Source organism: Anas acuta, chromosome 4, assembly GCF_963932015.1.
Source record: "Anas acuta chromosome 4, bAnaAcu1.1, whole genome shotgun sequence".
Lineage (NCBI taxonomy): Eukaryota > Metazoa > Chordata > Aves > Anseriformes > Anatidae > Anas > Anas acuta.
The window spans coordinates 51,563,438-51,575,760 of NC_088982.1; the positions used below are offsets into that span (position 1 = coordinate 51,563,438).

At 38.3% G+C, this 12,323-nt stretch overlaps 1 protein-coding gene across 2 annotated transcripts in view; it reads left to right on the plus strand.

Annotated features, from left to right (window-relative positions):
* GALNTL6 (polypeptide N-acetylgalactosaminyltransferase like 6) overlaps positions 1-12,323 on the plus strand; it is a 467,323-nt gene that overhangs the window by 436,795 nt on the left and 18,205 nt on the right. For both annotated transcript variants that reach the window (XM_068681227.1, XM_068681228.1), the window contains one exon: positions 8,063-8,179. In XM_068681227.1, the coding sequence (XP_068537328.1) occupies positions 8,063-8,179 (117 nt within the window). The remainder of the gene's footprint in view (positions 1-8,062; positions 8,180-12,323) is intronic.

Here is a 12,323-nt window from a genome sequence, read left to right on the forward strand (position 1 = left end):
CTGGAGATTTTTGGGGTTTCTCGGACCAACCAAAGAATGAAGTTGTTGACCAAAACTTTTAGTAAGACACCTTCCGTTTCAGTATCTCCCCAGTGGTCAAGGATGGTCTGTAGAGGGGATTTCTAAACACAGGTGCCTTTATAGATATTTTTTATCCAGATATTTTTTTTTAAGCAAATTTTATCATTGCCAAATTTTAAAAATAACTTTCTGTGGTAGTAGTGGTCTTTAATTCTTCTTTGCAAGCTACCAGTTATGGAAGTTCAAAGGAACATCAGTTTATTTCTGTCTTACTACGTGCTACTCCTTCACAATAACAAATTCCTTTGTTGTTAATGCTTCTAATATCTTTGATGCTGTTGCACACACTTAATTGGATAAATTTGTACCAAGAGGTAACAAATTCATCAGTAGAAGCCAGGCTGGATCAGGGTTGTGTGACTGCTACTATTGTCTTCCACGTGTATACACGTGCATCCTTTGAATAGTGTGATCTATATGTGAGATCTATAATTTCTACAGCCAGCCAAACAATCCTTAACTCGGAGTGTCTAAGAGGAAAAGATTGTGATTCAGGTATTAATTTTTCTAATATCATTATTAATGCACTATTTGCATGAAAGCAAGTCTTTTTAAAAGCAAATCATACATCATAGCAGTGGTATCTAATCAGTACATTGAAAGTACTTACTTAGTTCTTAGGAAGGAAGTTAAGACCAAAGACTTTGTTTCCTCTAAGATATAGTTTCTTTAAAATAAAAGGAAGTTTCAGTCCTATTTTTTCCTGAGACTGTCACATTTCTGTGAAATTTTAATTAATTTGCTGGTACTTGCAAAGGACTTGAACAAACTTGAAGGTCAATGACTGTCATAATTAGAAGCAGAAAGAGGAAAACAGACTGTGTGTCATTGCTTTGTAAGAATTCAAGCAGCTCTGGAAACCTTGCTGATTAAACATACCAAAAGTCTGTGCCAAAGCTGACTGTCATTTAGTACCCTCTCTGCTTGCACTTAGAAAGACTTTACATGTGCTTGCCTATGCCAGTCTGAGGAAGAACAAACAATGAGCTACTCAGGCAGTTTTTGGCTCTGGTATTTTGATACATAGCTAGTAAGAGCATGTGGTGTAAAAACAAGTGTCTCATAAACAGCTGCTACATAACTCCTCTCTTTTTGCAAACACACTTATGTAAAATCTGACTCTTAAATTTTTGACAAAATCTATTCATGATGGTGAAGAAGCAAATTTGGGAAGCAAAAAACACTAGTCTTCACTACACTCAATATGACCTTATTTTATGTCTTGTTTTTGTTTGTGCCTTTTGTCCTTTGTAGGTGGTGGGGTGTTTATTTCCTAGATATTCTATTCTGCCTTATAACATCTGAAATATGTGCAGTAAAGTAATGCAACAATGAATCTAGATAGATTAGTTTTAGTGAGACTGTCAGTTCTGGGTCTAGGTGAGATTACCATATTGTTTCTTCTCCCACCGTGGAGAAAAAAAGAAGAAAAAAAAAAGAAAAAGAGCAGGTTTTCAATTTAGATTTTGTTCTTTCCTTACAAATATATTAGAAGGGACGTTTCCACTTGAAAAACAGTAATAACCATCCCATTCTCTTTTAAGGGTGCGATAATTTATTAGTAGCATGTGTCTGAAATCCTGTTGAAGGAAGTTAAAACAATAGCTGCATTAGGTGAGATTTGGGTGCTGGATGTTTTCTTAGGAAGTATTCCTGAACCTACAAGCTGTGATCTGCTGTGTGTGTATTGTGCAGCTTCCAACAATATATTTGAAAACACATTTTACAGTAAATCAATCATATAATTTCAGCCATTGCAATTTACTTTAGACTTCATGAGCCCTATTGTCAAGGTGATATGAAAAAATTGATTTGTTTTACTGTGTCAAAAGGGAAATATTTAAGCTTGGTTTCATTTGCTGTTGCACGAACTTGTTATTCAATGATTTAATACACAGCAAATCTCTCAGTTACTGCAACAGTGCTGCGCTATAGGACCTTTTCAGTCCAGACCTCCTGGATTTTATAGAATTGTTTTACAGCACTGACATGAAGTTAAATCAAGTAGCATATCTGAAAAGGATTAAAACATAAGAACTCACTACCTTCTCCTTTGATAACTTTCTTTTTTAAAGTGTCATCCTCATACCCTTAACGAGTCAATCCCAGCCCACCATGTGTCAGATGGGCACTGCACAAAAGCAGCATAACCAGCTATTCCCCACCTCGCACAGAGCGAGCGCTGCACAACTGAGCTACTCAAAGCTCCTTTCATCAGGATCAGTGTCATACAGAGTCCCCTGTTTCTTCAGTGAGGTCTTTGGCAGAGCTTGACTTCTTTTAACTTCAACTTTTCCTTTTTATTGCTCACACAAAGGATAAATACGCTTAAAATTGCTATGTATCAGTTGATGGGAAGGGTGGCTTGTTTCTCCGTATTTGATCAGTAGACGTTGATGGCCCTAGGGTTATCTGAGAATGTAAGCATATACAAAAACTGTCTTTAAGTTCTGCTCAGACAAAAAAAAAAAAGCAACATAAATGAGCGTTTGTAATGTCTTCCAAGAGCCACAGCCACTTTCTTATTTGTGGCATTGAATCAGATGTAAGGAAAGTGCTCTATGAACTGGTAACACCAAGGTGTCTCTCATGTTGCTATGTTGTATAAGGCACCCTAGGGATATTCACAGCACCTTCTCCACCTTCATCATTTTATGATGATTGTGTGGAGCACAGAAATGTCTTTAGGTTGCTATGCTTCCACACTTCTTCCTTTTGGTGCAGCTGGATAGTGCAGTGACGAGCATCCAGCACAGATCCCTGTGCCCTTGGGAGCGCCTCTCCCTCTCTGACTCACCCACTACGCTCCAGAAGGGCTGACAGCGGGGCCACAGAGCAGGCACTGCTGCAGACCAGGACATCTCACCCTGTCTCAGGAGCAAATCTTGCAGGAACTTGCAGTCTTGCTCAGAGTGTGAAGCGAGACAATCTTAATCTGCATCTCCCATGGGGAGAAGATTAAATCATGTAATTGCTGACTTTCTGCAAAATTCTGACATTAATTCAGCCTGAGGTCAAGTTATCTAGGAGACAGTATACATGTATTCTGCTGTATGTAAATACTGTTTGGGAACCCCTGATGTTCTTTTTATTTTGGTGTGAGATTCTGAAGTAAATTTATTTTTGAGTATGGTCAATTTCCCTATATTATTTTCTACTGGAAACACATGTTGCCCTGCTTGTTGATGCTTCACATGTACTACAAAGTTTGTCTGTCCTCAGATTTAATTTGAAACTGGAGATTTTGGAAGCCAGTTGATTTGTAGCTCAGCAGCTTTGCTCATGCATGCACTATGTTATCTTAGCTCTAGGAAGCTTTATACATGAACCTGATTTGGATGGGCAAGCAAAAGCGAATGCCTGAGCATTTGAAGTTGTGGATAATTTCAGTCACAGGTAAAAGAAAAAGGAGGTTGTGAAGGAGGGGAGCTGACTGGGCTCTTGATATAGTTAAGGGAAATATCATTATCAATGGGGAAAAAAAAAAAAAAAAAAAGCTGTGAAATAGGACAAGGGAAGAAAGAGAGGAACTGATAAATCCTTTGATACCTGAAAATATCCGAACCTTTGGTTTGTTTCTTTGCAAAACAAAACTCCACAAATAAAACCAACCAAAGATACTGACAGATAGGCTCGAATACATACTATGTTTTTCTTATTTATCACATGATACAATCCTAGGTGTTGCTCCATTCACTGATGAAGGGACAGAAGTAAATCCTGCAAGCATTCCTCACCCACTGCGTCCACCAGTGTAGCTCAGTTAAAGCAAGGCAGCAGCAGAACAGAGCACGTGTCTGGTCCTTTCTCAATGGAAGGGCTTAGCGGGGTGGTGGGAAGTAACTGAGACACAGAGACTGGCATGGGAACCAGAGATGAGTCTTTAACTGCCACAGCCTCCCTGTGGTTATTGCTGACCACAAATTTCCTTCAAGTATAAAGAAAACACTCTTTTAAATGTCCCTTCTGTTGAACAGTCAAATGTTCAACTGGCTAGAGTTGAAAAGAAGGCAACACTGAACGTGGATAATTGTGTAAATGTACTTGTATTATTCTCAAAATATTTTAACATCTTAAAAACTAATCTTAAGTTGACCAATACACCAAATAACTCAGCAGACCCACTAGCACTCTGACTGCAAATAAATCCCATCCTTCTGTCTGTGCTTGGGCCCACGGGTCAGCTTTCTCTACAAAGTATTTTATTTTAAGTGTCTCTGTCATCAAGAGACTGGACAAATGCTGTAGTTGTGATTGTTCCTGTTTATAAAGAAACACAGATGCTTTAATCAAACATATGCAAACCCTGAAATTAAAATGGAATATTTTAATAGGTCCTAATAATCAATGCACTTGGTAGTGGCCATACTGACATCATCTGTCAAAAATATTTTGCATTAATAAGTCCTTTGTTCTTTTCCCTGAGAGTTTATGGAGAAATACCTGTTTATCAAATCAGCAGCTTCAAATATCGAGAGGTAGCAGTGTAGTCTTCAAACCTAAAGTACAGGCTTAAGGAGCTTAAAGACCTCTCCTCCCATGTTTTGGCTCCTGTTTTACATCATGTTCTTTTTTCCACTCTACTTCTGGGGGGCTAAGCTACTTATTTCTTCAGGCCTTGCCTATTCTGCAAAAAAAAATATTTTTAACAAGGGCTGGCTAATGTAGAGAAAGGAAGCTGTAGTTTTAAGGTATATTCACTGCTTTTTATAATATGCAAGACTTACACTGTGATTTCTCCTCATGGCTTGCTACCTCATTTAAAGCACAGACATCAGATGCAACAACAGCAGCAATCTCCCTCTGTTGGCATGTCTGTTTGCCAAAGTTAGGTGCAGCACTGAAAGTCTTTATGTCCTTACTCTGACAGCTTCAATATAGAAGAGGGAGAACACAAATCCGTTAGAGTTTGTGTTCTCTGTGCTTTTACACCTCACCTGTTCTCTCTAAGAACTATAGGGTCCATAATCTTTTTCAGTATCTGTCCCAGTGTGCGTTAGGATGGCATTTCAAAAAGTATGCATAATGATATACATTCAGCATCGCATGCTTTAATTCTAAAAAGGCATTTAAGATCACCACTAACCACCTTTATTAGTCCATACAAACTCCTCAGAAATGTGCCTTTCCCATACACATATCTGTATGTACAAATGATAGCATTTAAGGTTGGGCAAATAATCTTTGTATGTAGCAATTCAGTGCCCTACCCACATGTGTGATAAAATGTCTCCTGTTCATCCCCAGTCTCCACAATGGCACAACTACAAATGTTGGAAATGTGAGTGTGTTAGGAGTGCTAACTATTTCTTCTTGAGTTGTAGCTCATAACCTAAACATTTGAAATCCATTGTGCCATGTGACTGGAGACAAGACAGTTCAAATGCATATTGATGTATAAATGAAAATAGAGCTTCTCTTTGCTTTGTTCCTGCTTTTCTTCCTTCTTCTGTGAAGGGATCTTAGGGGATTTGGCAGCAATGCAGTGCTGGTGTTCAGCAGAACATTCCCTGTGGTTCTGGCAGCAGCTTGATGGCTCAGTTCAATTTCTAGTGACTGCCAAGGCCACACAAAAATGCCAGAGAACAAAAGCACAGACTTGACTGAAATGCCTGTAGTACAAAAAGAAAATGAAAAACAAACCACAACCCCTCTGCAGCTGACAGGAAGGATAAAACAACAACAAAAAAAAGATTGAATTAACATGTAAGCTGAAAAATAAAATAAAACAAAACAAAAAATATATATATCCTAACTCGAATAAACTGTTAAGGAGCAGAGGGAGTGATTTCCAACAGTGAAGGAACTGAATGTAGCTTCAGCAGAAGGCTTTTCCAGAAATGTGTAGAATAAATTCACCACACAGTCCAAATGAATGAGGCAGGATGGAGCAATGCCATCTAGAGAAAATTATGAAAACTCTTTAATCCATTAAGTGTTCATTGAATGTGGAGTGTATTCTCTTTCATTTTACAATTCTGAATCCCATAAGTGTAACCCAAGGATTAATGGTAATTGTTAGCATCTTCATGTTAATTAACTCACACACTTTAAGGACAGAACTGATGTATCGTTTAATTTTGTATTAGGCCAATAATTTTTATTTATATCCAGTAAATTTAAGTCCACTGAGAAATGACTGAACACTCATAATATTTGAAATAGATATTTCACTTAAGACAAAAAATGTAAAAATAAAATCTTTTCCCCTCATTATTATTTCTTGTCTTTTTTTGCTGAACAATATGAAAATAAAGGCAGAATTGTTGAGAGCTGATTACATTTTGTCCTTTTTTTCAGTTAACGTGACTCTATACTATGGGACTCAGTGCTGGGTTTCAGCATCTGGCTGTATGTATCAAAAAGCTAGCATCTGATCTCTTCTACAGCAATTTCAATGTATTGAAATAAGGAAATATACCCCAGAACTGCACTTGTCCAAGTTTTGAAAGAATATTCCTCTGAGCTCTGGTGAAGGCTCAGAGTTTCTTGGAGTCAATTGTTCAAACTGGTGCTCACATTTGTTCAGTCTGCTCTTTTCTAAGCTAAACAAATGCAGTTCCTAAAACCTTTCCTGAAGGTTGGTGTGATGGTTTTGTTTGTTTTAATTTTCTCCAGTTCCTGTTGCTTTCCCATCTGTCTAAATCTTTCTTAGAACATGATGAATAGACTCAATTCCAGTCCTCCAGATTCAAGAATAGAGCAGAGCAGCTTTCCCATGTGTCTTACAAGCATGACGATTGCCTTTTTTGCAACGTTTTGTGCTGTGTTTTTTTCCATCCTAGTTTGGTTTTGGTTTGGTTTTGGTGAGATACACAGTATTTAAGAGTGGCAGTGTTTACATTTGTCTAACATAATATGGCAACAGTGATGACTTCTAAAAATTTTCCATGGAAAGTTACAGAAGCCACCTCAGCAGAATCTCCTTCAGCATCTATCTTTTCTTTTTTTTTTTTTAATGTGGACCAAATTTGTTGCAAGAATGTCAAATGTGCACCTGCTTTCTATGTATTATATATACCAAATCTGTGTGTAGTTCCACGTATGTGTGTAGGTTTTGGTTACTCTGTTTCTCTGTATCTCATTGAAGGAGAAAGTTGTTTAAGAAGTCCTCTTCACTGTGGAAGTTTCTGAAGGATTTTTAAACAGCTTAGCTGAGGTATTCAAGGACAAATATACATGTATTTGCAAAATAAATATAGCATTTTCCTCTTTTTAGTGGCAGTGGGCAGCCTGTTCCTTTTGAATAGTCCTCCAAAAATATCTCCATAATAGCAGGCGTACATAATGATATGACTAATAGTCACAGGTTAATTATTACTCAATTGTTTCAGTCTCAAAAATGAGATTTTTCCTTTTAAGAATAAGTTCCACTACAGATTGTTTGCAGAAGCATACAGGCAAGACAGCACAAAGAACCTCTGGGTAAGCATAGTAAGTTAAGTACTTTCTAATTTTATGCACTTTGAACACTAGTTCAAACCTTATCTACAATGGTATTATTGTGTAAAAATAAGAATACGCATAGGGAAAGGGTGTGCCTGAGTCTTCAAGAAATATTGCTCCGAAGTCTGTGAGAGAGTCATTCAGAAATCATTTCCTCTTAATGCAGTTGATCTCACTTGCTCCAGTAAGAGGGAAAAAGAAAAAAAGAAAAAAAAAAAAAAGAAAATGGACTCAACTTTGAACTTTCCACACTTCTCTCTCTTATTTTCTTTGCATGAGACTATTTCATACAGATCTACCTTTCATTTGTTAAGCAGCGTATTTCAAACTTTGCTGCTTCCAAAGCTGTTCAAATAAAGAATAGGTCATTCCAGGAGCTGGTGCTCTATCCTGTAAAAAGTAAGACCCACCACATATATATAACTGAGTCTCAAGTCCCTCAGCTTCTAAGGTAGCTGAATTCCTAGCTCCTTAATGTTGGAAGCTCTGTTCTGCAACCTGGTTTAATGTAAGATGTCACTGCTTGGTTTTGCAGATTCGAAACGTGGCAGCCAATCTCTGTGTGGACAGTAAACATGGAGCCACGGGGACTGAGCTGAGGCTAGACATTTGTGTGAAGGATGGCTCAGAACGGACATGGTCACATGAACAGGTATTTTAACAGCTAAAAGACAAAAGCACTGTCAAATTGTTACATCTTTTTTCCAATTTCTGAACGTTTCCTCTTTTTATTAAGACAAAACAAGGCGTAGAAATTATTTTTGACTGATTGCTGACCTTAGTAGTTTTTTAAAAAGTATGCTTTAACCTAACCTCAGAATTTTGTCATCTGTGCTATATATTCTTCTGAATTTCCAACAGGAATTGTAATATCCAAAGAGCTTTGGGGTGCCCCATTCTACCTCATGGTGTCATGAAAACACTTTGATTTCAGTTCACTTACCTTAAAATATTTTAAATATACTACCTGGGCATGTAAAGATCTACTGGTTGTCTCCTTTTATACTTTCATCTCAATAAACAGTAAGTGGTCGTATGTTAAGTGAATAAGAAGTATAAGCGAGATAAATGGGATGAAAGCCAGAAAGGGTTTCACATGGATAAGGGATTATAAAGACTCAAACATCCTTTTATTTGGGTAAGTTAGGAAGAAAAATATTACCTCCCAGGAGTATGGAGGAAAAGATCTCTCATTTGTACTCACCATGATTGTGAGTGCCATAGGAAAGAAATCATGACTCACTAGCTCTGGCCAACATGAGCAAAGAGAATCTGGACAAAAAATACAACCTGACCATTTATTAGCAATTCTAGTGAACATGTCTTCCACACAGCAAAGTCACGGATTAGAAAAAATCACCAATGCTGAAGAGAAAAATTGACTTGGCAGTCATACATGGCACTTCTAAAGATATTAAAAGCTCAAGAGAGAGGAGTTCTGAGGGATATTTGAAGTGCTAAGGTCAAAAAATCATTCTCTGAGGATACTGAGAAATGCAGGGGGAGGTGTGTTAGTGAATGAAGTTAAGAAGCTAAAGAATGATCACAATTTAGATAAGTGCCAACACAAGGGAAATGAGATTGCCGAAAGAAGGCTTCTTCATATAACTAGCAAAGGTAAAGCACAGCAAAAGGGTGCTGACGTAGATATATATTTTTATGAAAGACATCCAGTAATTCAAACAACTATTTAAAGGAATTTTTATGGTCCAGACCAGACCATCATTTTGACCTCTAGTTTTAAAATCTGCAAACATAAAGAGGTCCAAACTCTCACCAAGAATAGAGGGGGTCCACTGCCAGATATGAGGGAAAAGAGGGAAGAAAACTGGATGAAAAGTGGCTAAAAAGAAACAACAACAAAAAAAAAAAAAATACCAGGGAAGCAGAAAAAAGGGAGTCTTGAAATATCATTTGAAGGTGAGTTCTGGTTCTGGTGAGGACACAAAGGGAGAAGACCATCAGGAAGGACTCTGTGTTTCACTGCATTCCAGCACATCATGATGCTTGGAAACAAATTCAATGCAATAGTCCCCATTCTACACTAATAACAAAAAGTAACTTCATTAAGATAAATAGGGTTAAGTTAACACAGAACAAGTTCAACCAACCTCAAAGTGCTGAGCCAAAACTATGAAACCTCCCAAACTGCTTGACGTGTGCCTCGAGGGAATCATGAATTATTTCTGCGAGGCTGGAGTAGAACAGCACGTACCTCCTCGCCACAGAATAGCGTTCAAAACACTGCAAGGGAACATTTTTCTGAACAGCATGGTACAGTTGCATTGGACGAGGACTGCCAAAACCCAAGCCAAGCAATTTAATTCAATTTTCTGAACAGTTCAGTGACTTTTCTGGGTTGCTTAAGAGGGGCAGGAGCAGGATCACACAGCTGATTTTGTTCGTTTTTCTTACACATTTCTCCTTTTCCAAGAGCTACTGTTTAAAGTGTGTAATTCAGAAAACAAGCAGTAGAGGGCAGCTCCGCACAAGCTGAACGCAAACGGGCCCCAAGGAAGGTTAATGAATTAGCAGCGTTGGGTGCTTCTCGGTGATGACAACCAGAAAAGATGGAGCTTTTCAGCTCTGACAGAGAAGGGTGAAAATTAATGGCTTTAAGTTCCCCACACACCCGCCCCATCAAATAATAATAATAATATTTAACCCTCAAAATAGTCTGTTTTCCTTTGCTAAAATGGGGATTGTTTGGATTTGTTTGTGGTGTGTTGTTTGTGGTTTTTTGTTGTTGTTGTTTTTGTCCCAGGAGACAGGACCACATTGAAAAGCTGTTGTTCCAACTGATAGGAGCATAGGTGCCATTAGTTTATCTACCTGTCAATGTAATTCCAGAAATCATGAGAAATGTTGAAGAATCCCTAGAAGAAAATTAGTGTAACATAAATACAATTTCACTTTCTCCTAGAAAAAGTTCACTTCACTTTCTCCTCTATTTTCTAAAACTAGAAAATAGAACTTTTAGAATAAAGATGATTGGCATAATATCCATTACTGTATTACTAAGTAACTTTATTTGCATAATCTTATTACTTTTAATATCCTATTGGTTTCTTGATTAGTATAGAAACAAAATGAAACTGGTTGTACTCAAATATTCAGACTCCTGATACAAGACACATTCACGTATCTGGTAGATTTCAAGGGTGAGTCTGTGCAAGGTACAGGTTTTCAAGATACCAGTTAAGAAAGAAAGGAAAGAATTACAGAATCTCATAAACTTTAAGATGAAGCAGACTAGATAGTAGACTTGGCTGAAACTCAGAATTTTTATCCTACAGAAAATTACAGTACATGCAGATTATCCAGAGGAGAATTTTTGGTTTTCTTGTAGAAAAGAAATTCTGAAAATACTTAATTTGGGAAGGTAAAAATGTTCTGGTGATGCAGGGCTTGATTTTTTTTCAGAAACAAGATAGCATCCTTTTCCCTCCTTTTCCAGAAGTTTTCCTCAGTGGAGAGACAGTATGCACTGATGTTAGCAGCCAATTTTCCACTGCTCTAGCCATAGCTGATGCCTTTGTGTCTTGTAGCTCCTCAGGAACCCAGAGGGCAAAATCTCGATTTCCACCCTGGCAAGCAAAATCTGCCTTTGTGTTAGTGAGAGGTGGTAGGGAGAAAAAAATCCCACAAAGGTATATTTTAGATTGGTGTATTTTGATGAACATTTCTTGACTAGCTGTCCTTACTCAGTCCCAAAGACTACACAGTCAGAAATGTTACCTGCAGTAGATGTTATGATCACAGTCTAATGAAGCAGCTCCCAAGGAGAAAGAAGGTGATCTACTTGCACCCACAGTAAGCTGTGAAGATCAGCTTTGTTAAAGAGTGTTTGGGAAGAAATGCAAAAGAGCTCACCAGCCCTCAGATAGCTCCTCCTTATTGCTAGTACCTTCTTGAATTTGTTGCTTACAAGATTTCTATGTATGCCAGTAGACGCTAGCAGTATTAATAAAATTATCAAGCATTTTACTGTCATATTTCAAGTAGAGTTGACTGACACTGAGCTGGTCTTGTAACTCGTGGTGTAAATTTACAGGGAGTTCTTTGAAAAATACATGATATGGCTGGTGTAGTGGATGTTAGTGCTGATGGTATCACTAGATAGAGTCACGACCCCATGTTCTCCTTGATTCAGCCCCTTAGCAGCCCCTTAGGAGACCTTCCACCCCAGAGCTATAAAAGCAAACAGCAGGCAAAAGCTTTGTGGATGTCTTGCACCTTTTCTGGTGAATAGGAAAAGAATCAGAAGTGAAGGTGATTGTTACTGAGGTTTCTGGAAACTTCCTCAGAATTAAAATACAGAGGGGAAGGAAAGGGGCGGGAGGGTGGCACATCTTGGCAATCTTCCAACTCTCTCTTCTCAGAACTGCTACCTGGTTTGAGGGAAAATGGGCCCAACCAAAGAGCAGCAAAGGATGTGGTGGCAGGAATTCTCTTTGTCCTCCAGGCTCGCCAGGGAGTGAGTGGACAAGCATCATCTCCAGCCCAACCCAGCCAGTAGCTGTGCAATCCACCCAGCTCTGTCTTCTAAGAGATAAAAACTCAAGTCAAAGTCTAGTTCACAAATATGACATTTTGTCCTTGTGCGGGGTGCGTGTTGTCTGCTTAAATCTTGTGCTATGGCCTGAGCACAACACTTGCTGACAGAGCCTGGCCAGGCAGCAAGCAACCAACGAATGTTGTCAAGTTGGAGAGCATTAATGGTTTCAAAAGGGCCTTTGTCCTGTAGACAGTCCCAAAACAGTGGCTGTGTCAGGCAATCATTTTTCAGGCCCAGT